This window comes from Saccostrea cucullata, unplaced genomic scaffold (assembly GCF_032062105.1).
Source record: "Saccostrea cucullata isolate Sc308-1 unplaced genomic scaffold, CSIRO_AGI_Scuc_v1 ctg4708, whole genome shotgun sequence".
NCBI lineage: Eukaryota > Metazoa > Mollusca > Bivalvia > Ostreida > Ostreidae > Saccostrea > Saccostrea cuccullata.
The window spans coordinates 14,878-40,728 of record NW_026930635.1 but is presented as its reverse complement, the minus strand read 5'-3'; the positions used below and the strand labels follow the sequence as shown (position 1 = coordinate 40,728).

At 32.8% G+C, this 25,851-nt stretch overlaps 1 protein-coding gene across 1 annotated transcript in view; it reads right to left on the bottom strand.

Annotated features, from left to right (window-relative positions):
* Nucleotides 1-362: 362 nt before the first annotated feature.
* LOC134229377 (polycystin-2-like) overlaps nt 363-25,851 on the bottom strand; it is a gene marked incomplete at its 3' end in the record, with an annotated part of 39,461 nt that continues 13,972 nt past the window's right edge. The window contains exons 10-16 of the mRNA XM_062711120.1: nt 13,362-13,557; nt 13,182-13,205; nt 4,971-5,075; nt 3,095-3,322; nt 720-819; nt 491-614; nt 363-405 (exon numbers count right to left, since the gene is read on the bottom strand). Coding sequence (XP_062567104.1) covers nt 363-405; nt 491-614; nt 720-819; nt 3,095-3,322; nt 4,971-5,075; nt 13,182-13,205; nt 13,362-13,557 — 820 coding nt within the window. The remainder of the gene's footprint in view (nt 406-490; nt 615-719; nt 820-3,094; nt 3,323-4,970; nt 5,076-13,181; nt 13,206-13,361; nt 13,558-25,851) is intronic.

Here is a 25,851-nt window from a genome sequence, read left to right as displayed (position 1 = left end):
ATATTTTTCAAAGGTAAAATTTATGATAAAATTTCATAATTTAAAGAGAAAGTACTTGTAATGGTTGAATTATTGATAATTCTATAAAAATCTTTTTTTTTCCCTTATAATCCATTTTATGAATGATGGCACTGGGTCTTTGTATCCTTTATTTACTTAGTTTGGGTGTTGTTCAGTTTTAAAAAAAGTATATAAATGTATATTATCTAGAGAGATAATTATTAGATAAAATTGTAATGGTTACAATTTATTTGACCAATTTGACTTAACTAATTAACCATTGCCAATCCCTAGATTGTATACATTTTTATTATATTTATGCTTCGAAAAAAAAAATCAGATGAAAATATTTAACGACATACCCAAGGCAACACAGCTTCTTTTATTCCAAATGCTGTTGGTACGCTGCAAAAGATGAGAATTTACACACATTGTATATAAAAAAAAGTTTGAATCCTTATTTTACAATTAAAGAGATAGAAACTTATACTTTGATTTAATAATGGAAGTCTCAAATGTATATCCGGCAGCATCTAATTTCAACAAAGAGTTCAAGGTCATCCATTCACCGTTTCCTTCCCTGGTAATAATCAAATTCTCTGTATTCTTGGATCCTAAAGAGTAAATATTATCAAATAAATATTTAAATTCATTTCACATGTTTATTGCTAAAATTGGTATCATTGATTTTCAAGTACGATAACTGTAAGCATGATGACCTTGATAAACTATTGGCAAACTGATTTCAACGGGGCGACCGGTGGACTTTGTGATATATACATGAATAAATGGACAAATCTGTCTCTCGGGCAAGTCCATCTGAAAATAATGGCTTTATTTAGTTTTCATACATCATACAAGTGTAAGTATAAATTTAAAATTGATAGTGATTAATGAATGTCCCTGGCATACCCAGCAAATTTGACAGTGATTTCTTACATTTACATTTGATTGTGAAATAAAATTGTAATAAATATAGTTTAAAGAATCTGCTCTAATTGATCTAAATTACTCGAAGCCGCCTATGTCAATCTCAATAGTCCTCGCATAATGTCAAGGCCTCCTTTACTCCCGCCCTTTCGCTTGAACTTACCCTTCAGGGTAATGATTTGATCGAATTTGGATGTAGTGACACGGAAATTGTGCTTGTTGATTTAATTTTTATGTTATTCCTGCTCTGTTCAGTTGTATATCCGGGAAGAACCCACGTTTATTTTTGTATGCGCACTAGTACATTGTATTTCCCCATTTTTATGCTGTTCACAGACCCCCAGAGTAAGAATGTTAATGCAAAATGTCAATTCTATAATAATTATTGTATACGCTAAGTCTTAAAATTTGGCGTCACTTTATTTTTGCATATTATATTTGTTATAAACCATAAACAGGATAAATTGCATAAACTAATTTGGTGGCTTTTTATGAATTATCTGTCAAATTTATAGAATAATCAGTAAACTAAAGACGAATACATATATTTTTATGTTCCTCTGTTATTAATGCAAGACCGAAGCCAAGTCAACTGAGCTAGTAATAAAATAACAACAGTAGTGAAAGTGAAAAAATGTCTTATTGAAGTAAGTGACGCAAAACAAAAATATAAACATATTATAAGGGGGTCAGACAAGACTAGAAAAAACTTCGAAAGAATACAAAAATCTTTGGTATAACATTATGCAATCTGACCCCCTAAAATTAAGTATAGCATAATATATTTTGTTTTTGTAACATCTTACACTCAGGACAAAGGAGGCCAATAAACATCTGTAATCGTTATTGAAGAAAGTTTGTGCACATTGGATTTATAAAGGCCCTTTCACAATTGGCGCACGAGCACTTTACAAGACTTTGCGATCGGAAAATTTTAGCTACGCACGAGCTATCGCATACGTTGCACGATGTCTCGCATTCATTGCATGTGTTTTAGTGGTCGCATCAAGTCTCCTCAAAATAGTCAACATGCCCACTATTCAGACGCGACCAAATGCGATCAAAATTATCGCAATTCAACGCACGAAAATTAGTACGAACGTCTTACAACGTTTTATGTACTCGTAAGAGTGATGCACGATTTTTTAAGATCGTAAGATGAATCCAGCTGTCTTTGCGTGTGTTTTGCGACCATGAGACTGTTGCTCAACATGTCTCATGAAATCTTGCAACGTTTTACTATCATTGCTTGATTTATCACCTTCAATTGCCATGCTTTGCAACAGGCATATATACCGTGTATAATTATAAGCATCTTAACTATGTCAACTGAAGAGCGTCGGAAACGGGTGGTATATATACCCGACCCTCTGACTCGCATGAACATTCGTACTATGGAATGCATGAGCGCACGAGCACCGCACGTCCAATTGTTTTGTCGCACGTTCAATCGTCCGATTACCTGATCAGTCATGCAATCCTATCACATGTTACAACACTCGCTTTCATTCTACAACAGTCGCATATAGACGCAAGATATATCGCAAGATTTAATGCACAACAGTCGCTTTAGATCGTGCAAATTTCGCACGAACACTTTTTTCATATGCGATTATTTTGGCAACAGTTTACGATCCTATCCAAAATTATTCGGTCGCACGAATATTTTGTCGCTTCTGCTCGTGCGCCAATTGTGAAAGGGCCTTAAAGGCGAGACATCGTGCAACGTATGCGATAGCTCGTGCGAAGCTTAAATTTTCCGATCGCAAAGTCTTGTAAAGTGCTCGTGCGCCAATTGTGAAAGGGCCTTTAGGAAGATATTTAAATATGTCATCAAAATCTTCAATATTTTTTTTAATTATCGCCTCTTGAAGGGGAACCGGGTATTATTTGATCAAACTAAAATCCCCTTCATCTAGGGGTGCTTGAAAATAAGATAGAACCCCATGGTTCTGGAGAACTAGTCGAAAATGTGATGAAATGTTAACAAACGGCGATGGATGGATGTGATCCTGAAAGATCATTTGAAAACGGTACTGACGGATGGCGGGCAATGCTTGCCTGAAAGTTTACATTTTATGCATGGGTGACGTACACGTTCATTAAGTGAACCATTCATGTAGAGCAAGACTATGTCATAATTTTATTGAAAAGGTCAACTTACCATTAAATAGAGCTCACAATTATCATCGACACAGTCTGGTGGAAATGACATACGTATTCTTTTGTCCGCCTGCATATAGATTGAACAACTTTCTTTTCTTATCTGATGTATTTCTATGTCCGGGAAATATGACAAGGCTTGTTCTTTGACAATTGTATTCCCCTGTCTTCCTGTCACAAAGCAGTGTGTTGGAAGTTTCGGAAGAACGCATGATAATTTTTCATTTCTCTAGAAAGAGTATATTGGAAAGGAAAAATGAAATATATTATCAATAACTATATTCTTTAGACAAGCCAATGCCAAAATACAGCATTCAAGGTTAGGAAATATTACTTAGCATTTGGAAATATGTTTATACATTATATAAATGATGCCTATCTATGAAGGTAACAATTGAATTTCAACTTGTACCCTCCAAAACAGGCGCACATTATAAATTCTATTTTACTGAGTGTATGATTGGTTTAGGATGTCAGCTAAGATAAAATTGTTGATCGTCTTTACGTACACATTTTAAAAAGTTTTCAAACTCCCTGCTCCTATTTTTTTCAATAAGAAATCTTTGAAAATGATTTACCGACTTTCTAATAATTTTTTTTATACTCAAAAAGTCCTTTATCGTCTCAAGCTGTGTTATTTTTTGCACTTGAGCTCGCAAGCTTGTTTTGTCTCTCGCTTGTTCCCAAATAAGCTACATCGAACGCCAGCTTTACTGACGTCAAGTTTATGCGGCTTCAAACGCACAACTGACGTGTTGAGAAGTATGCGCATGATTTGCAAGCACGTAGCATTTTATAATGTTACCCGTTGTCGAGCGTGTTGCTAAAGCTGTGAGTAACATTTTGGATCGTTAAATGCGTCTGAACCAATCAGGTTTTAGTACTTAACATGAAAGTATAATGAAAACCAGAAGTCTCTGTCGAGACTGTAGCTTACTGGTTTGTACTTATAATAAGGGAAGAGAGAGTAGCAGTTGGGACGTAAAACTTTACAAAAGCAATAAATAGAATAATGATCCTCTTTTTGCTTCAAGAATGCAATAAGACTACAACTGGAGGAGTAGCTTTTAATAAAATTTTACAGAATTTTTAATCTAAATTACTATGGCAACATCAATCATCAAAAAAACAAAACAAAACGCAAAACTGATAATTATGTATCTCAGTGTAGTCTAACCGCATGCCAAATTATATTATTATCAGATTAAAACTGTATTTGAAGTAGCATTTTGAAAGTAGTCTACTTGTGTACCATGTTATACTGAAATCAGACCAAAACTGTAGGAGGAGTAGCATTTTGAATGTTTTTTACAGAAATTCCTATTTTTACTTACCACAGCAAAGCCGTTCATCAAAATAAAAAACCGATACATAGAATTATGTAACTCAGTGTAGTCTACTTGTGTGCAAAGTTATATTGCAATCATACCAAAACTGCAGGAGGAGTAGCATTTTGAAAGAATTTCACAGAAATTTCTATTTTTAGTAACCGCAGCAACACCGTTCATCAAAATCAAAAACCGCTATATATAATTATTTATCTTAATGTAGTCTTCTTGTATGCCAAATTGTACTGAAATCTGACCAAAACTGTACGAGGAGTAGCATTTTGAATGTTTTTAAAAGAAATTTCTATTTTAAGTAACCACGGCAACACCGTTCAGTGAAATCAAAAACCGATACACAGAATTATGTAACTCAGTATAGTCTACTTGTGTGCAAAGTTATACTGAAATCAGACCAAAACTGTAGGAGTAGTAGCATTTTCAAAAAAATTGTTTACAGACAGACAGACGGACGGACGACGGACGCATTACTATCGCATAAATTCTTCTGGTCTCTGACCAGGAGAGCTACATTGTAAAAATAAGACATACCGGTCGAAGAGCATATCTATACCACGACTGCCTATCGTCAAAACTACAGATAAGATAATCTTTATCTGTTATGAACTCGTCTTCAAACTGCACAATCGTCTTGCTCTACAAAATAGACAAAACATTCCAGGCAACCTTTCTACTTGAAAAGACAAAAATAATGAGTGTACAGATCTGCAAATCTTTAGCTCGCTGATCTGAACACATTAGGATGAACGTCTTTTAATATATTTTATCTGTTAATACAATTTTCTCGGAGAGCTACAGTTTTGCAGTTTAATTGTACAATATTTAAATATTTTTTTTACTTGTTAAAATGAACATAAGTATAAAATAGTCCTATGAATAATCCTTTAAATATTATGAAAGTAGTCGTAGAAGAGAAGTTCATTCCTGTCAACGTTCTTCATACAGAAGTGACTGTCCTAAAAGTGATGCTTTGATAATTCAAGTGTGAATAACTGAATAGACTGAATTCATTTAATAAACATTTTAATATCAATTCTCTATAAAAATCAAAATTTTCAATAGGGGCGTGGACATGACACCTGTCTCCGGTTTAGCTGAATTTCACACCATTTACTACAATTGGCGTATCTTTAATAAATATGATGTTTTAAAGTCTAACTTTTCAATTTGGTTGCCATGGTAACAAGGATGTTATATTTAGAACCCTCCGATTAAGCAAATTTTGCTCTGTTTTAAATTAAATTAGTGCACATTCAATAAATTAGTGTAAATTCACATGAAAATTATATTCTCTGAGCTCATATTACTTAAATCTCAGAAATAAATTTCATTCAAGATATTTGAATGGATATTAAGCAAATTTTCATAGCAGCATTTAGGATGTTAGCAAATTGGCAATTTGCCAAATTTGTCTTTTTTAGTCATATTCATTGAAATTTTTCACCATTTTGACAACTGATATATTTGTAACCATGTTTCATTAAATAAACTATATATTCTAAGGTTTTACGAGAATAAAAAAAAATTATTGGGTAAATCAAAAACTTTCTAGAAATTATTGCATTGAAAATTGGCATTTGCCAAAATTGACTTTTTTAGTCATATTCAATGAAATTTTTTACCATTTTGACAACTGATGTATTTATAACCATGTATCATTAAATAAAATGTATATATTCTAAGGTTTTATGAGAATAAAAAAAATTAATGGGTAAATCAAAAACTTTCTAGAAATTACTGCATGAAAATTGGCGATTTGCCAAAATTGACTTCTTAAAGTCATATTCAATGAAATTTTTCACCATTTTGACAACTGATATATTTGTAACCATGTATCATTAAATAAACTATATTCTAAGGTTTTATGAGAATAAAAAAAAATTATGGGTAAATCAAAAACTTTCTAGAAATTATTGCATGAAAATTGGCAATTTGCCAAAATTGACTTTTTTTAGTCATATTCAATGAAATTTTTCACCATTTTGACAACTGATATATTTGTAACCATGTATCATTAAATAAACTATATATTCTAATGTTTTATGAGAATAAAAAAAAATCATAGGTAAATGTATAGCTTTCTAGAAATTATATGACACCCCCCCCTTCATTAATCACAAATAACAGAGAGGATCATCTAAGAACATGTTTTACCAAATTGAACAAATTGTTATGTTATATGAATATACGTCAAGTATTTAAATTTCTTTTTAATAATTAAATAGAACTTCTGCAATTAACTAAGAGACAGGTAAATTAATATGTTGCCATGGAAAAAAACTAGGCTTCTAGTTACTTTATTCTAAATATGAAATAAAACAAGTGAGTTTCCAACAATTCTTAAAAATCTTTTGTTGGCCTGTAATTGTTTCAAATCCCTATGATTTATTCACTAAAATATGTTCAAATTCAAAACAATTGTTTATTTTTTTAAGGGGGCTCTCTACACCTATAAAGTATAACTGATTTTTGTTGCATGCATTTGTTTCTAATAATAGGCCCCATATCCGATAAAATAAGGTTCCAAAGTACTTCCATTTATTTTTTAGAAATATTTGAAATATTTTATTTATTTTGTTAAAATCTCTCCTATATATATTTTTAAAAGCCCAGTGATAATTTCTTTTCAAAGTTTAGTGTTATAAAATATTGAAATAATAACTTACAAAGATAAAAATAAAATCAACATAATTTTTATTTAAATTTACAAAAATAGACAAAAGAAAAACTAAAACGGCATTTTCTTGAGAAAAGCTGGTTGGATCCTCTTCCATCTGAAAAGATATATAATATCAAAGGGTAAAAACAATGAAAAAAAGAAATTGAAAAAAATTGAAAAACTGTCAAAAATTTATAAACATCACAAAAATTCAGGTGTGAGAGATCCGCCTTAGGAGTGGACTCAAATATCTTGGTACTGTTTTTTTTATATAAACTTCAAATAAACTCTACTTGCACAAGTATTAAACAAATGTCACGCAAGGACATTGAAAGAAGTTCGTATTGTACATGTATTGTTTTTCAATGAGTTTAAGCGAAAATCATCGCATTTCCAGTCAATGACAAAGACATGTATTTAGTGAATTCATGGTATTGAGAAGGTAGATTTACTTACCGTTTTTATCCAACTTGCATGTGTTATCCTCAGTGCTACATACAATAAAACAAGTTAAGATGGTAAATGGCCAAAAGCGGTAAAAGAAATTCCTATAACCAAATGCACACTTCGTCTAAAACCTGCACGTTTCCCATACTTGTAAACAGCTGACAATCAATGGTGATCAAACGTTTGGGTCATGCGAAATTTCACCGGGTATAACCATTCATTCGGGTGTATACAAATCGAGAACAGAGTATCCTCTAGTCGATGGGAAGATAATACATATGACTCTTATCTTATCAATTTGCATTTTTGGGGGTTGTATTTTGCTGAAAAGCATATATGCTTATTGGAGAAATAAAATTTCTGAGTGTATGGCGTTTTGACACGTAATGATGAATTAGCATATGGACAAGCCATGTTTTATATAATTTTTTTCTCATCTAAAAATCTTATTCTATTAAGTTTGTAAATGTATTATTTAATAATTAAATAAGTAGAAATTGAATAAATTGACAAACAATTCATTTTTAAAGAAAGTATACGTATTGGGCATACACTGTATTAATTGATGTGATATAATGTCCATTCCATCCACAGTATCGCATGTTGTGTTAGACTCAGTGATTTATCGGTGTTAAGTGAATTTGAATCTGATCATTTGGGATCAAAATGGCGTTTTTACGGAAGTTGTTGTGACGTTGTAGAGAGCCCCCTTAAATGTATAATTTAAGTAAAAAGGCAAACTCATATTTATAAATGATATGACAGTATCTAATGAAAATATGAAAGTAAGTCAGACAATATAATGTCAAAACAAGTTAGCAAGACCATCTTGATTATAATGTTTTTTTTGCCCTCTCCCAACTCATGGTAAAATAATTAATTCGGTGGGTAGGTTGAAAAATATTTTTCCCAGAAAATTTCAAAATATTTGTTGATGAGATAAGATGGATAAAAAGAAAAAAAAACATCTTGTCTTGCAATGTAAAAAAAAAGTTTTGAATTTTAGTCAGTCTGTTGGGAGGAAGGCAAACAATTTTTTTTTAAATGGCCTTATATGTGGAATTAATTCTTATTATCACATTGCTTATCAGCATATTCAGATGATCAGTTAACCTTAACTATTATGTTCTTTTAATGGGTATAAATATTTTTAACCATTTGACCTTGACCTTAGACATTGACTGACTTAAAAAAAAAAACCTTAACCTTAACCACAACTTTTGAAGTTGGACTAGATTTTCATATTTCACAGGTGTTTTCCTTGTGACAGGACCTTTCTTGGGATACCTCGTGGGAGTCATGGCATAAGCTGCCATGTATGGGGGAATCAGTGTTTCACAATTAATCTTGTACTCAGATTTGTTAAAATGTATTCATATTCTAATCATACATGACATACTGTGTGAAGCCTGCCAGTATAAAACTATGAATTTGTGAGCCCATGTGGGGGTATATAATAAATCAGTATACCATCTCTCCTGCAGAATTGGGATATAAAAAGGGAAGAAACTGCTTCTTTTCATAATACTGCTTTTATAGAAAAGAAATAAACATGACATTGGAATGTATGCTCCACTTAAACAGTGACATTTTTTGAAAATCAAGAAATCAATTTTGAATCAATTTAGAATACACATATTCTCTAAGGAAAACAGATGATCTGCTTAAAAAAAAATTCCGCTAAAATTTGTTCCTTCATATTCTCTCATTTGATGTCAGCTTCGTTTCCTCGAATTACATCAAATTTCTTTATGTCCTTTTGTATAAGTTTGAAAAGTAGCTCAGCCTTGCAATTTGCTGTGGATTTTAGTAATGATCTTTAGAAAACCCTCTCTATATCCATCTTGCACCAGCGATCTTCTTTTCTTTCTGTTCTTATTCCTACTTTCTATTTTTCATGTAAAAATTACTTCCTGTCCACTGTGACTTTTTTTTAGGGGGGGGGGGGGGGGCTGTGTGTCCTCTGCTCTGGTCATTTCTATCTGTTCACATGAAAATAAAAAAAAAATACCATTAATTTTTGGTCAGCTTGGATAAAAATTAATTAAAAATTATTTTAAAAACTTAAAACTAGAATCTTAAAATTTCGCTATATATATAACATATACATTTTCAACCTCTAAACGTTATCATCTCCCTTGATGCATTGTCATGGCAATCACCATGAATACATGTAACTTAATAAACAATACATGTACCTGTCTGGTCCCCTTGCTAAAGGATCTGTAATCCTGAGAATCTTCATTAGGAAAATCTTGCAAGGGCTGCAAATATCTGTGAATTTAAATTATTTTTTAATTTGAAAGTTTGGGTTAAAATCCTAAACATCAAATATATATTACATGTACCTGATATTTAAATGTTATCCTGAAAATTTTCTGAATCATGAGGAATGATTGATAAAGGAGGGGAATCAATGTTGTCATCAAGCATTTTTTTTTCAATTTACACAGTTAAAGCTTTTCTCGGTTTGAACAAATTGCCGGAGATCTAGAGTAGAAATGAATTTGACAACAATTAATTTTTAAAGTGGTAAATGAAATGTTATTATATCTTGAACTAATTATAATAAAAACATACATGTTTTATTGATACTACATGTAATGTGGTATAATTCATTTTGTTCTTTAATGTGACTATTTTTAATTTGTACAATATGATGTTATTGACATGTAAAGTAAACATCATCATAATGATCTCATATGTACAGATCAATATTGTAAAACTAAAACTATTCATAAATGTGTGCAAGATTGATATGCCTGCAATATATAGCTGAAAAACAGTGATCAGTAAAATAAAATTATGAGACAGAAAGCTGCATCTTAGAAAAGTCAATAAAGAGTGCTTCATGACAATTAACTAATTTATAGGAACTCCCAAGTACAAATGAAATGGATTTGTCACATTCTAACACCCTTGGATAGATTTCTTTACCTACTTTACAATGCATTACCTTGCAGAGCAAATAACTTAATTGTATCAAGGTCCCAAAAATGATTTCACATAGTATGACAAAGTATATGTACTTAGATCTAGAACACTATTAGCAGCTGTAAATCTGTGTGTTTGCATGTACTGAGTTAATTTTCATAATTTTACATTTACACTTTTTTATCAATTCTTTCAAATATTCTACGGTCCTGATATTGGTTAAAATTTCAAAAACTCGAACGCACTATTCAGTTATCATTGTCAAAAGACAAAGGTTTAATATTTTCGTGGTATGATTTCTACAAATCCTGTTTGTTAAAATAGAATGGACACAAACATATTATCGCTTGGAATCATAAATTTATACAAACAATGTTCTTCAAATATACTGAATTTTATAGAAAATAAAATACCGGTACCCAAAACGGGCACATATATTTCACAGTAGTATATGATTCAGTGTCATGTACATGTAATATGTGCAACTGTGCATCCAAGTTTTCATGGTTTTGTTTGTTTTTATTCTTATATTTCGATATACAGTCAGTTACCAGGTGCATGAGACAACTGAATAGAATTATAAATAAAAAAATACTTACACATTGCAATTGGGATTGGTGGGGGACTACCACACCACTAGTGCTAAATGTATCTCTCGATCTCTATTTCAAAGACATCTTGTAGGGAACAGTTAAAATCTTCTCGGCCTTCGCCCCATACCACCCTGATTTCCTCATATTTCCCATTCTACGAGTAGCTATACGTGTAATACTCATCATGTCCAGATCAACCCTTTGGCTTTTCTTAAAGATTATCCCTACTTTGTTAACTGTTTTTCATCAAATTCTGAGTTTCTGAGGTAGAATTTTTTTGAACAAGATGTTTCAAAACAAGAAGAAAAAATGCAGATTTTATTGTCTGCCATCTTGTTTACATTTTACACATTTTGTATTCTTCAATGCCGAAGAGCTCCAACAAGGGAAATAACTCGGATAGTGACATAGCACATTTAGACCAACTTTATAGTGTAATAAAATGTTTATTTTTCATTTACCCATAAATGCTGTTAATAATCTTTGCAAAATAACATTTCTTGAATCTAAATCTCCCTACTAGGATTTTCACATCTCTTGTCAAAGTCTTTAAATATTAAGTCTAACAAAGGAGGTAACGAGGACTAATTATTCACTTTTTGGCATCAGAAAATTAGAAATTGTAAAAACTTTGAGACATATACTATTTTTTACATGGTTTTGATTGTCATCAAGCACATAAAAATATGCACAAAAACAGTTTTTCCTTGTATTTTTTTCTTGATATTATTGATAAATAGCAATATCCACTATAATTTATACCTTTTAGCCCCGTTTCCATGGCAACCGGGTAAACTACCATGCTTTCTTTCATATAGTCAATCTTTTCATTCATTGAAGTTTCAGTAAGAAAAAAATTAGCTGAATCCAAGACATCGCGTGGCCACGTCATTTTGATATTTAGGTAGAATTAATATTATAAGACATCAATCTTGATAAAATTTCTTTCAATAAAGACTTGTAATTATAAATGTTGCAAGAAATATATATTTTCTAAATCAAACATCGAAATACAAAATTGATTGAGTCTCTTTTTGTGGCAAGATTGCAATAAGAGTTCAACTGCAGGATTAGCATTGGATAAAATTTTACAGAATTTTCGATTTTAGTTACCTTGGCAACATCATTCATCAAAATAAAAAGAAACAAGAAAGACATTATGTACATGTATCTCAGCATAGTCTACTTGCATGCCACATTATACACTGTACATGTACTTTAATCAGAAAGATATGTAATACTATAATCCAAAACTGTATTTTAAGAAGCATTTTGAACGTATTTCACAGAAAATAGTATATTTATATTATTAAGAGTGATCATGTCAAAACGTATTAAACTTTATCAAGGCATGGAACTGTCTATTACGTAACCTTTTTCTTCTTAAAGCATTATATGGCGTATCTGAGCTGAAAAGAATATAAAAGTACGAGGTGAAGTGTAGATTTGCATATTTGCTATTTACGTTCAAAATTTTTTTTACCGATTTTGAACTTAAATATCCCCAGGGTTCTATAGAAAGATCACAATATTCTGAGGTTTTATCGTCAAAAAAATCCGGAAAAGAAACCCCCACCAGGATGGCAACGTGTTTTTTTTGGGGGGGGGGGAGCCACCTAAACAAATAGATCTGGGTTTGTTCAGAAAAATTTCGCAACTAATTCAGTATCCGGAGTGTTTGTGCTATTTATTCAGGTTAATAAATCCAATCTGCTTGACGACTACCGGCCTTGCATGACCCTCTTTCCACCTTGACAGCTCATCCTTGACTCCATGCCACTAAACCGGAAGTGAATCCCGCAGTATATATGGCAAAAAAAGAGACTTGGCTCCTTTATTACGGACAGATGACAAAAACTTGCTATATCGAAAACCAAATTTTAAGCTTTTCATTTTTTAAAAGACGATTTTATAGGAAACTGCTTTAAAATCCGAATGTAAAATGACTGAATATTTTTCATACATTATAAAAAAAAAATATACGACACAGATATTTGAGGAACGTATCGTCTGACCTTAATACTGAGGAACGGAAGCCATTTATCTGATAGAGCGGAAAAATTCAAAAGAAACTGTGAAAATTCAAAGTACTACAAATACTACATATACCTTTGTGATGTCATTAACTTTCATCTAAAATGAAAAAAATGCATTACAGGTAAGTGAAACAACTCTCAATTTAACAATATTGAGTAACAAAAATGGAAAGTCAAATGTGATTATGGAAAGGCAAGAGCGTCAATTTTTATTTAACACTTGTAAAACCTGATGTAGCATACAAAAAACAACCTGAAATGGTCGATTATTTTGAATCTTTAATTCGTAGATCCTGGTCTTAGCAGACTCGAGGAGTTCCTTTATCTCAAAAGGCAGAGGGTAAAAACGGTGTGCTAGACTAGAACACTGTACTTCAGGTGCCTCAGATAGACAGGCATCAGGAAAGTAGATTGTGAGTCGAGGAGTTTTTAAAAAGGCGCAGAAAAATCTGCAAAACAAATGAATTTTTGGTTAGTACCAAGAATTAGAAACAACTATATACATGTAATGACGTTTGTCGTCTACGGATAGAAGATTGATCGATTGTATAAAGTTCGACTGTTTAAAGTTCTATTCGAGTATTTTTCATTCATAATCCATACCATTTTATCGGCACTTTAGGTCATTGAACAGTACTGGTGAGGGACTTTTATCTTACCAATGGTTGACGTGACATTGAACCTAGGTTTGTAAGATTTCATTCGAAGGACTCGCATCCTTCATTTTAAAATGCCGAGCTCCTAGCGAGGGAAAAGTGGCTACCATTTATATTAGATCAGTCGCGGCCGAGACTCCAACTCAGGGAGCGAGCTCTAAACTGATTGAACAGCCGTTAAGGCTATGATTAGGATAAGATACAGTTATAATTTGGACTTTCTCAATTGTTCACACCACATGCGTTTATATCATACATAGTGTCATCATTTCTTAAGTTCTATGGTCGAAACAATGACCTTGTCAGCAAATACAATTAATAATGGAGTCAAATGCTGACTGACGTTTTCATACTAATTGTTAGTCCATTTTTTAAACACTGAATTGACGACGGATTTTTCCGTCATTTCTCGATTATAACAAGGAGAACACGGCGGGTATGACCGGTCGGCAGGGGATGCTTACCCCTTCTTAGCACCTGATCCCACCTCTGATATTTTAAAGGTCCCTGTTTGCTTTGCTCCTATTTTGTATTGTTTTATGGACTTTTTATCTTGAATACTGTTCATTGTCTCCATATGTTTAATTGTTCTTGTGCGGGGAGCAAGGATCCTTAAGCCACATTTGTTCGAATACCGCTCCGGGTTATTCAGATCGGTCCTTCGATTGGGTGCTGGCACGAAAACGATCCATCACTCTTTATCGTAAAAGGGAGTTTTTACAAGCCATCAATCAATTCGCAGCTTAACATGTCATCAAACAAAATTATTGAGGTGCTAGCATTAAATGGCTATCTTTCCTATAGTATACTATATGGGGTTGAGCGCCCATATTGTATCATCGATAATCGTTTCCCACTTTCATCACTTTTACTGCTTATCCATAGTAACCACGTTTGTACCAGTGCGAACTAGAAAATACTTAGTTCATACATGTAATAACTACAAACGCGATAAACAATCTTATAAACTAATAATTTTTGCATTAAACATTAAAATGTCTGTACCAGAGTTCAATCATATATTCCGCTAGATATGTAAAGTTAGCTACTAGTAACTGGCTACTAGTAGCTGGCTACGAGAAGTATGTAAAGTTGGCTACTAGTAACTGGCTACTAGTAGCTGGCTACGACAAGCATGTAAAGTTGGCTACTAGTAACTGGCTACTAGTAAATGACTTGAACCTTATAAAAATAACCGTCTAGTATCTTTTTGTAAAATTCTGCAAACTTGGGATACAAATGTTGATATTCTTGAAGTAGCTGGAATTTTACACCACTGATATCCACTGATAGAGTTGAAAAAAACAATCTCTGAGCTTTTCAACATAATCTGGCACTGAAGTTACCAAGATATCGGTAGTAATGAACTCAGCTACTAGAACCATTTGTCTAGAATTATGCAATTTGGGAGACAAATGTTGATATTTTTAAAGTAGATGGTTTGTTACCTCGCTGATATCAACTGATATTGTTGATAAAAATAATCTCTAAGATATTCCACATGATCTGGCAGTAAAGTTACCAAGATATCATTAGTAATGAACTCAGCTACTGGTACCTTTTGTTTCAAATTATGCTTTTTTTTTGGAGACAAATGTTGATAATTTTGAAGTAGCTGGTTTATTACCTCGCTGATATCCACTAATTTTGTTGATAAAAATAATCTCTAAGATATTCCACATGATCTGGCAGTGAAGTTACCAAGATATCGTTAGTAATGAACTCAGCTACTAGTACCTGTTGTTTCAAATTATGCTATTTTTGGAGACAAATGCTGATATTTTTTAAGTTGCTGGTTTGTTACCTCGCTGATATCAACTGATATTGCTGATAAAACTAATTTCTAGGATATTCCACATGATCTGGCAGTAAAGCTACTAAGATATCATTAGTAATGAACTCAGCAACTGGTACCTATTGTTTCAAATTATGCTTTTTTTTGGAGACAAATGTTGATAATTTTGAAGTAGCTGGTTTATTACCTGTCTGATATCAACTGATATTGTTGATAAAAATAATCCCTAAGATATTCCACATGATCTGGCAGTAAAGTTACCAAGATATCATTAGTAATGAACTCAGCTACTGGTACCTATTGTTTCAAATTATGCTTTTTTTTGGAGACAAATGTTGATAATTTTGAAGTAGCTGGTTTATTACCTGTCTGATATCAACTGATATTGTTGATAAAAATAATCCCTAAGATATTCCACATGATCTGGCAGTAAAGTTACCAAGATATCATTAGTAATGAACTCAGCTACTGGTACCTATTGTTTCAAATTATGCTTTTTTTTGGAGACAAATGTTGATAATTTTGAAGTAGCTGGTTTATTACCTGGCTGATATCAACTGATATTGCTGATAAAAATAATCTTTAAGGTATTCCACATGATCTGGCAGTAAGGTTACCAAGATATCGTTAGTAATGAACTCAGCTACTTGTACCTTTTGTTTCAAATTATGCTATTTTTTGAAGATAAATGTTGATAATTTTGAAGTAGCTGGTTTGTTACCTCGCTGATATAAACTGATATTGCTGATAAAAATAATCTCTAAGATATTTTACATGATTTAGCAGTAAAGTTTCCAAGATATTGTTAGTAATGAACTCAGCTACTGGTACCTTTTGTTTCAAATTATGCTATTTTTGGAGACAAATGTTGATATTTTTGAAGTAGCTGGTTTTTTACCTCGCTGAAATCAACTGATATATCTGATAAAAATAATCTCTAAGATATTCCACATGATCTTGCAGTAAAGTTACCAAGATATCGTTAGTAATGAACTCAGCTACTGGTACCTTTTGTTTCAAATTATGCTCTTTTTGGAGACAAATGTTGATACTCTTGAAGTAGCTGGATTTTTACACCGCTGATATCCACTAATTTTGTTGATAAAAATATTCTCTAAGATATTCCACATGATCTGGCAGTGAAGTTACCAAGATATCGTTAGTAATGAACCCAGCTACTGATACCTTTTGTTTCCCATTATGCTATTTTTGGAGACAAATGTTGATATTTTTGAAGTTGCTGGTTTGTTACCTCGCTGATATCAGCTGATATTGCTGATTAACATAATCTCTAAGATATTCCACATGATCTGGCAGTAAAGTTACCAAGATATCGTTAGTAATGAATTCAGCTACTGGTACCTTTTGTTTCATATTATGCTATTTTTGGAGACAAATGTTGATACTCTTGAAGTAGCTGGATTTTTACACCGTTGATATCCACTAATTTTGTTGATAAAAACGATCTCTGTTCTTTTTCAATATGATTTAGTGCTGATGTTACTAAGATATCGTTAGCAATAAACTCAGCTACTAGCACCTTTTGTTTAAAATTATTCAATTTCTGGATACAAATACATGTACAAGGAAAAAACATCTCATGTTTGTAAAAAATTGTCTGCTTCCGGGGGCTTCACCCCGGACTCTAGCTAGGGCCTTGAAGAAGTCTCCGAAAAATCCATTCTGGCGGTCACGTGACCCCTTCCGCAGCGTTCTGTCGCAAAAGTTGAAAGATTTTTCTGATTTTTAGCTCTACTGGTCAGAGACCAGAAGAGCTTATGCGATAGTAATGCGTCCGGCGTCCGTCCGTCTGTCTGTCTGTCTGTCTGTCCGTCTGTCTGTAAACAATTTTTCAAAATGCTACTCCTCCTACAGTTTTGGTCTAATTTCAATATAACTTGGCACACAAGTAGACTATACTAAGATACTTAATTCTGTGTATCGGTTTTTGATTTCGGTGAACGGTGTTGCCGTGGTTACTAAAAATAGAAATTTCTGTGAAATTCTTTCAAAATGCTACTCCTCCTACAGTTTTGGTCTCAATTCAGTATAACTTGGCACACAAGTAGACTACACTAAAATACACAATTCTGTTTATCGGTTTTTGATTTCGATAAACGGTGTTGCCGTGGTTGCTAAAAATAGAAATTTCTGTGAAATTCTTTCAAAATGCTTCTCCTCCTACAGTTTTGGTCTGATTTCAGTATAACTTGGCACACAAGTAGAATACACTAAGATACATAATTCTGTATATCGGTTTTTGATTTCGATGAACGCTGTGGCCGTGGTTACTAAAAAATAGAAATTATTGTGAAATTCTTTCAAAATGCTACTCCTCCTACAGTTTTGGTCTAATTCAGTATAACTTGGCACACAAGTAGACCATACTAAGATACATAATTCTGTGTATTGGTTTTTGATTTCGATGAACGGTGTTGCCATGGTTACTAAAAATAGAAATTTCTGTGAAATGCTTTCAAAATGCTACTCCTCCTACAGTTTTGGTCTGATTTCAGTATAACTTGGCACACAAGTAGAATACACTAAGATACATAATTCTGTATATCGGTTTTTGATTTCGATGAATGGTGTTGCCGTGGTTACTAAAAATAGAAATTTCTGTGAAATTCTTTCAAAATGCTACTCCTCCTACAGTTTTGATCTGATTTCAGTATAACTTGGCACACAAGTAGAATACACTAAAATACATAATCTGTGTATTGGTTTTTGATTTCGATGAACGGTGTTGCCGTGGTTACTAAAAATAGAAATTTCTGTGAAATTCTTTCAAAATGCTACTCCTCCTACAGTTTAGGTCTGATTTCAGTATAACTTGGCACACAAGTAGACTACACTAAGATACATAATTCTGTGTATTGGTTTTTGATTCAATGAACGGTGTTGCCATGGTTACTAAAAATAGAAATTTCTGTGAAATTCTTTCAAAATGCTACTCCTCCTACAGTTTTGGTCTGATTTCAGTATAACTTGGCACACAAGTAGACTACACTAAGATACATAATTCTGTATATCGGTTTTTGATTTCGATGAACAGTGTTGCCGTGGTTACTAAAAATAGAAATTTCTGTGAAATTCTTTCAAAATGCTACTCCTCCTACAGTTTTGGTCTGATTTCAGTATAACTTGGCACACAAGTAGACTACACTAAAATACATAATTCTGTGTATTGGTTTTTGATTTCGATGAACTGTGTTGCCGTGGTTACTAAAAATAGAAATTTCTGTGAAATTCTTTCAAAATGCTACTCCTCCTACAGTTTTGGTCTGATTTCAGTATAACTTGGCACACAAGTAGACTACACTAAAATACATAATTCTGTGTATTGGTTTTTGATTTCGATGAACTGTGTTGCCGTGGTTACTAAAAATAGAAATTTCTGTGAAATTCTTTCAAAATGCTACTCCTCCTACAGTTTTGGTCTGATTTCAGTATAACTTGGCACACAAGTAGACTACACTAAAATACATAATTCTGTGTATTGGTTTTTGATTTCGATGAACAGTGTTGCCGTGGTTACTAAAAATAGAAATTTCTGTGAAATTCTTTCAAAATGCTACTCCTCCTACAGTTTTGGTCTGATTTCAGTATAACTTGGCACACAAGTAGAATACACTAAGATACATAATTCTGTATATCGGTTTTTGATTTCGATGAACAGTGTTGCCGTGGTTACTAAAAATAGAAATTTCTGTGAAATTCTTTCAAAATGCTACTCCTCCTACAGTTTTGGTCTGATTTCAGTATAACTTGGCACACAAGTAGACTACACTAAAATACATAATTCTGTGCATCGGTTTTTGATTTTGATAAACTGTGTTGCCGTGGTTACTAAAAATAGAAATTTCTGTGAAATTCTTTCAAAATGCTACTCCTCCTACAGTTTTGGTCTGATTTCAGTATAACTTGGCACACAAGTAGAATACACTAAGAACATAAAGAGACTTTATCAGCGATCATTATTCTATTTATTGCTGTTGTAAAGTTTCAAATCCCAGCTGCTTAAGTACTTTTCTCTTCCTTTGCTATAAGTTCAAACCAGTAGAGCTTCAGTCTCGACAGAGACTTCTGGTTATATTTCTTTCCATGTTAGTTAATTTTTATGACAAGAAAAGTTTATTTGTCAGAAATGATCAAATCTCGGCAACAGAATAGGTGGATAAAACTATCCTTTCCAAAAATAAGCATGGAGACCATTAAAACACAAATCTTCTGTCTGGGGAGAGACCTTTATTCAAGATGGATATGGAAAGGGTGCCTCCTTTTTATACGAGGGTTGTCCAAAAAGTTCGTGGACAATGACGTTTTTGTCAAAATAAATGGTTCTTTATGCATCTTTTGTATATCAAAATATTACTTATGAAAAACCAAGTCATACTGGTTAAATTTTTAAGCGGTTAGCTAGCTAACCGCTTTATGGCATGGGCTCCAAAAAACCGGAAACTTCCATAAGGCGCTACCTATCGACATCGCATTATGGCACGTAACCTTATCCTTCTGCAACCAAAACCGGAAATTTCCACAAGGCGCTACCTATCGACAACGGTAACTTCAGCATTTTGCGCTTCCTATGATTTGTATACTGTTGGCGTAATACGCCCCCCAGGTGAGAGATTGACAATATGCTGTGTATGAAGAGTGGCTATTATAACGATTATATCGAATTCTTATTTAAGTATTTACCAAAGCATTGACAATACTTAGAACAATAACTCAAAGAACTGAGAATTTGGTCCTTATTACATGTACATCGTGCGATCGCGATTTATAGCAACTGTTAGTTTATTTTTGAAAGTTGAACGATACGGTTAATTATACAGCAGGTTGAAGGTTATTACAGACTGCAAAAACATCAGCAAATCTCTCGATCGAGTTTGATTTTCCTTGCCAAAGTATTAAGAAACACCATTTATCAAGTTAAGTAATACCTGAAAAACGCTGTTATAAAAACACCGAATACATCTGTAAGGTTTACACTTTTTGTAACGTTTTTATGGAAACAATAGGATTACCTCCACAATGAAACGTTTGTTTTCTTCTCTTTTCTTCTCTGTCTAATAAACAGATTATAAAAGCTCTGCTTCCAGGGGTAACTTCTCTACCCCGTCTTTGATAATATATTACAAACGATCATAAGGGATCACTTACTTTTAGTTTTGAAAAAAAATAATGGGGCACTTAAAGTAGTAAAATTAATTTTGAAAAAAAAAATGGATAAATATATATTAATCTTAATCGGCATTGTGATCCTCTTCTAAAAATCAACCGACATTATTATTCACAGAAGAATGAGGTATGAAAAATCTTGGCAATTAGCAAAAATTTAAAATATATACTAATGCTTATTTATAAGTTTTGAAAATTTGATCAATTCCTAGGGAATGTATTATTAGCTGTGAAAATACTTTTTAAATTTGAATTTATCCAATTTGTCGATTAGTATTTTGAGCGTTTGAGAAGAATTAAATTAAAATACAGGTGTTTAGAGGCACATTGATAGAAAAAAAATCAGTGTATATTGTTTAATCGACATATTGAAGAAAATGACACTGATAACTTCTTAAGTTACACTGACTTTTAGTGTACATTTGAATTTTTAAATACTAGTATTGATTGATAAGACAACTTTCCTTTTCACATGTTTTATTTGAGAACAATATTGCATATAGAGTATATGGCAAATACACATTATATGTCCTTATCTAGACATATTGTGCAAGACTTCTTATAAATGATTCTCATATACCATTTACTTTATTCAAACATTCACTTGTTTGAAAAGTCAATAAGGTACATTTCATAAAGCTTGATAATCGTGTTTACTCGCCAGTCTTCGCGTAGAAGTAGTAGTTCATAATATTTCTAAACGGAAGTATCTGTATCAAAATACAGAATGATCAATGATCGATTTAAGAAGAAAAACTGACTCCTGAAAGTTCAAGAGGTGGGATCCGTTGCCTAGAAGAAGTAAGCATCCCTCGTTGACCGGTTACACACGCAGTGAGCCTACACATCTGGAGCTCTCTGATATCAATTCATTTACGAAGTCTCTGCTCAGCCATCCTTTTTTCTCTGACAAGCCAGCTGTAGATCTACACTACTCCAAATCCATTAATCTAAAGAGTTTAACTTGTCACTTTTTTAGTTGTTTGCTATAGTAGGCTTTACAATTGCCTAATTTCAGATTCAATAGAGCATGAAAGACAATTAAATTTTCAACATCAACATAATTGTTTTCATCCAGAGAACGATTGGATGCCACCAAGAGAGAAGTTTTAAAAATGCACGTCCTGTCTTTCAAAGTGAAGAAATCTCATGTTTGAATTTTGAAACATGTATTTCAATCTAATTGAAATTTATTTAAATGTTCCAAATCCGCTACCGCTTCTCAAACATCTAACATCCCATTCGGGGTCACATCAGAGCGACCTTTCGATTATGAATACATGTACTAGTAAACACAAACACTTTCAATTGGCTATGTAGATTCAAGCCTCGGTAAACAATTCTCAAATTAATTCCACGGCTACATATCATCATTATTGATACTGTCTTACGTTGAATTAAAGTAATTTTGGAATAAATTTCATGTATAGTCTGCAGTCTGGCATCTGAACGTGAATAATGCAAACGAAAGAGCGCAAACTATTATACAAGATACCCCACACGTCATACATAACACAGCTTTTGCAATGCATATTTTGTTTACTACAAACCTCCTCGGGTGTTTTGGTTCGGTGGTGAAAACAAGAAACCCATCTGAACTATAAGCCAAGATTTCGGAGGAACCATTTTCTTTGGCTAATCGAAGATTCACTCTTACATGACCCCAAATAGGATGTTGTTAGATGTTTGAGAAGCAGTAGCAGATTCGGTACATCTGATTTTAATTAGATTGCATCCATCGGTGACATCAGTTTGGAATGTTATTGGTTTTACTATTAAGTAAAGTATTACAAAAACAGAATGTCTGTTTTTTTCTCTGATGGCATTGGACAAAGATATGCATACTTAAATATCATTTCATGCACTTTTTTCGGTACATATAAGATGAAAGCATGCTAACCGCTTTTCAGTACTTTCAGTACTTTGATTATTGATGGAACTTAATATTTTGGTAAAAATCGGGGTCTTTAAACATCGCAGATTGCGCGCACGGACTAGCCTGACGTTAAGCGTCAAACATTTGAACATTGACTTAACACATGTTCATGGACACACACTAAATTTCTTTTTTAAGGCGCAATGCACTTCCAAGTGCTAGCAATAATCATTGTGTATAGATTATAATGTATTTTATTTTTAAAATTCAAAACAATGCACAAACCAGAAGTCTCTGTCGAGACTGAAGCTCTACTGGTTTGAACTTATAGCAAAGGAAGAGAAAAGTACTTAAGCAGCTGGGATTTGAAACTTTACAACAGCAATAAATAGAATAATGATCGCTGATAAAGTCTCTTTATGTTCTTAGTGTATTCTACTTGTGTGCCAAGTTATACTGAAATCAGACCAAAACTGCAGGAGGAGTAGCATTTTGAAACAATTTTACAGACATTTCTATTTTTAGTAACCACGGCAACACCGTTCATCAAAATTAAAATTTGATATAAAGAATTATGTATCTTAGTGCAGTCTACTTGTGTGCCAAGTTATACTGAAATCAGACCAAAACTGTAGGAGGAGTAGCATTTTGAAAGAATTTCACAGAAATTTCTATTTTTAGTAACCACAGCAACACCCTTCATCAAAATCAAAAACCGATACACAGAATTATGTATTTTTATGGAACGCCGTCACTGCCTTATAACAGAACACAACAGTTGCATTGCGTCAACCTTCCATTACATTATGTCAACACTTTATGACATTTACTCACACTACTATTGCATTGTGTCAACCTTACATTACATTATGTCAACTCTTTATGACATTAACCCACAATGCTATTGCATTATGTCAACCTTTCATTACATTATGTCAACTCTTTATGACATTAACCCACAATGCTATTGCATTATGTCAACCTTCCATTACATTATGCCAACTCTTTATGACATTAACCCACAATGCTATTGCATTGTGTCAACCTTTCATTACATTATGTCAACTCTTTATGACAATTACACACACTACTATTGCGTTATGTCAACTTTCAATTACATTATGTTTAGTCTTTATGGCATTAACTCGCACTTTAATTACATTGCGCCAATCTTCCACTGCATTATATCAGCTCTTTATGACATCAAGTCAAAACAATTTTACGTGGTGTAAAAATGTTTTTATATATTTTCAACTCATTATTACATTATGTGCACTCTCTACTATTTGGTCTAAGTAGTTCATTACATGATGTGAATTTATCTTTAACTCAATATGAAGTCGCTATAATACGATGTCAGAATTTCATTACATGATCTGAAAAAATTGTCACATGTGGTCAATTCTTTTACTACTTTATGCCTTCAATATGCTACATGACGACGTGAATCAATTTCATGATGTGAATTAGCCCTTACTTTTTGACAAATCGTTATTACATTATGTCATTGTGTCTTTACAGTGTGTCAAAAATGCCAAGCCTCTTGTCAGCAAACATGTATCTTAGGCTATTTCATCTCATATCAGATGTGGAAAGCTCATATCATACTGTGCGCACTCTTCTACATTATGTCGATTCACTATTACGTTATGCGAACACGGGTATCCTCGGCCTTTATATGAGCATAACGTATTTTCCGCATTCCGAAAGCACTAAAAATGGCGGGAGAGAAAACTGTCTTAAAATAAATTCTCAGCGATTAAATGATATAAAAACTTTAAGCGAAAAATGATTAACAACCTTGAAATGTGCAAAGCCTTAACACTGCGACTGTGAATTAAAGTCACGCGTCGAAATTCAATGGCGTTTACTTTTATCTGATAATTAAATAAATCAAATATGAGTCGTGCAGCATTTTTTTTCTTTTGAATTGCTTTTTTTTTAATAAAAATCTTAAACTTCTGATCTTACTCAGAACACTGTCATAAGTTTTTTTTTATCAGTCTTTAACTCTCTTTTTTAAAGTGTAAACACATCGATCGAATAACACACGTGCACTGGCGGCTTGGGGAAGGGGGGGTCAGAAATCCCGCCCTACCATCTTTAGTCACCAAAATATATATAAAATTAATAAATTTATTAGTTTTACATTGTAGGACATTGCATTACTTTCACATTAAGTTTAGCTGAATTATATTGAAAATTTTTTTCTATTAAACTATAAAGCCTGCCGGAGAGTTTTTCTGCTTTCCCCCTTTGGTCACCAACTCTATACCGTCCCCCTTCTTTTTTCAAGATACCCATATGCGCCACAAATATGTGCCCATGCATGCTTATTAAGGCATGTTCAACTGATTTAGATGAGGGACTGGTAGATTTTTATAACAGAATTCTGGTCTTGGAATGGTTGAAAAAATTACAGTAACTAATTCCGTGACATTAAAGCATTTATTTGAAAGAGGATGTCAGCCAGAAAAAAAATTATTTACCCGAAAAAACTTGACAAGCCAAAAAAATTTGTCCAAGCCCGAAAATCCTATTTCGGAGAGGGGGGTCCGACTTTGATTAGTCATATATTTTTTTCAGTTATACTACATTACCCCTAGTGGACTATACTTCAACAATAAGTGGGGGTGGGGGCTGTACTTTCAATGAACATTACATTTTCTAAAATAAGGTTATGTCTGGGAAAAGAGGGGGGCTGATATTATGTGTCTATAATTATTCGTCCTACTCAATCGCCCCCCCCCCCCTCTTACCAGTCATTAAAATACAGTCGTCAACATTCATTATTATACTAGATATACAGCTTTCAGATAATGTAAATGTATTTTCACATCAGGTAATGAACTTTTGGAATCAACATGATAAAGAGTTAACACAATATAAAGATATTTTTTAAATCACATAAGAGTTGACATAACGTAATTATATATCCACATCACGGAATGGAGTTTTGACATAATGTAATAAAGTGTTGATATAATATAAAGATATGTTCACATTATGTTATACACTTTTTATACCACGTAATAAAGCACTGACATAAAGGTAAGATGTGTTCTCCTCACATCATGATGCTCTCGCCGTAATATAAAGATAAATCCATTTCACGTAATAATGCTTTGACATAATAGACATATACACTCTCAAAAAGGAATGGACTTTTGACTTCATGTAATGATAAGTTTAATTATAAAACACAATTTACTTGACGTGATGCAATTTTGAC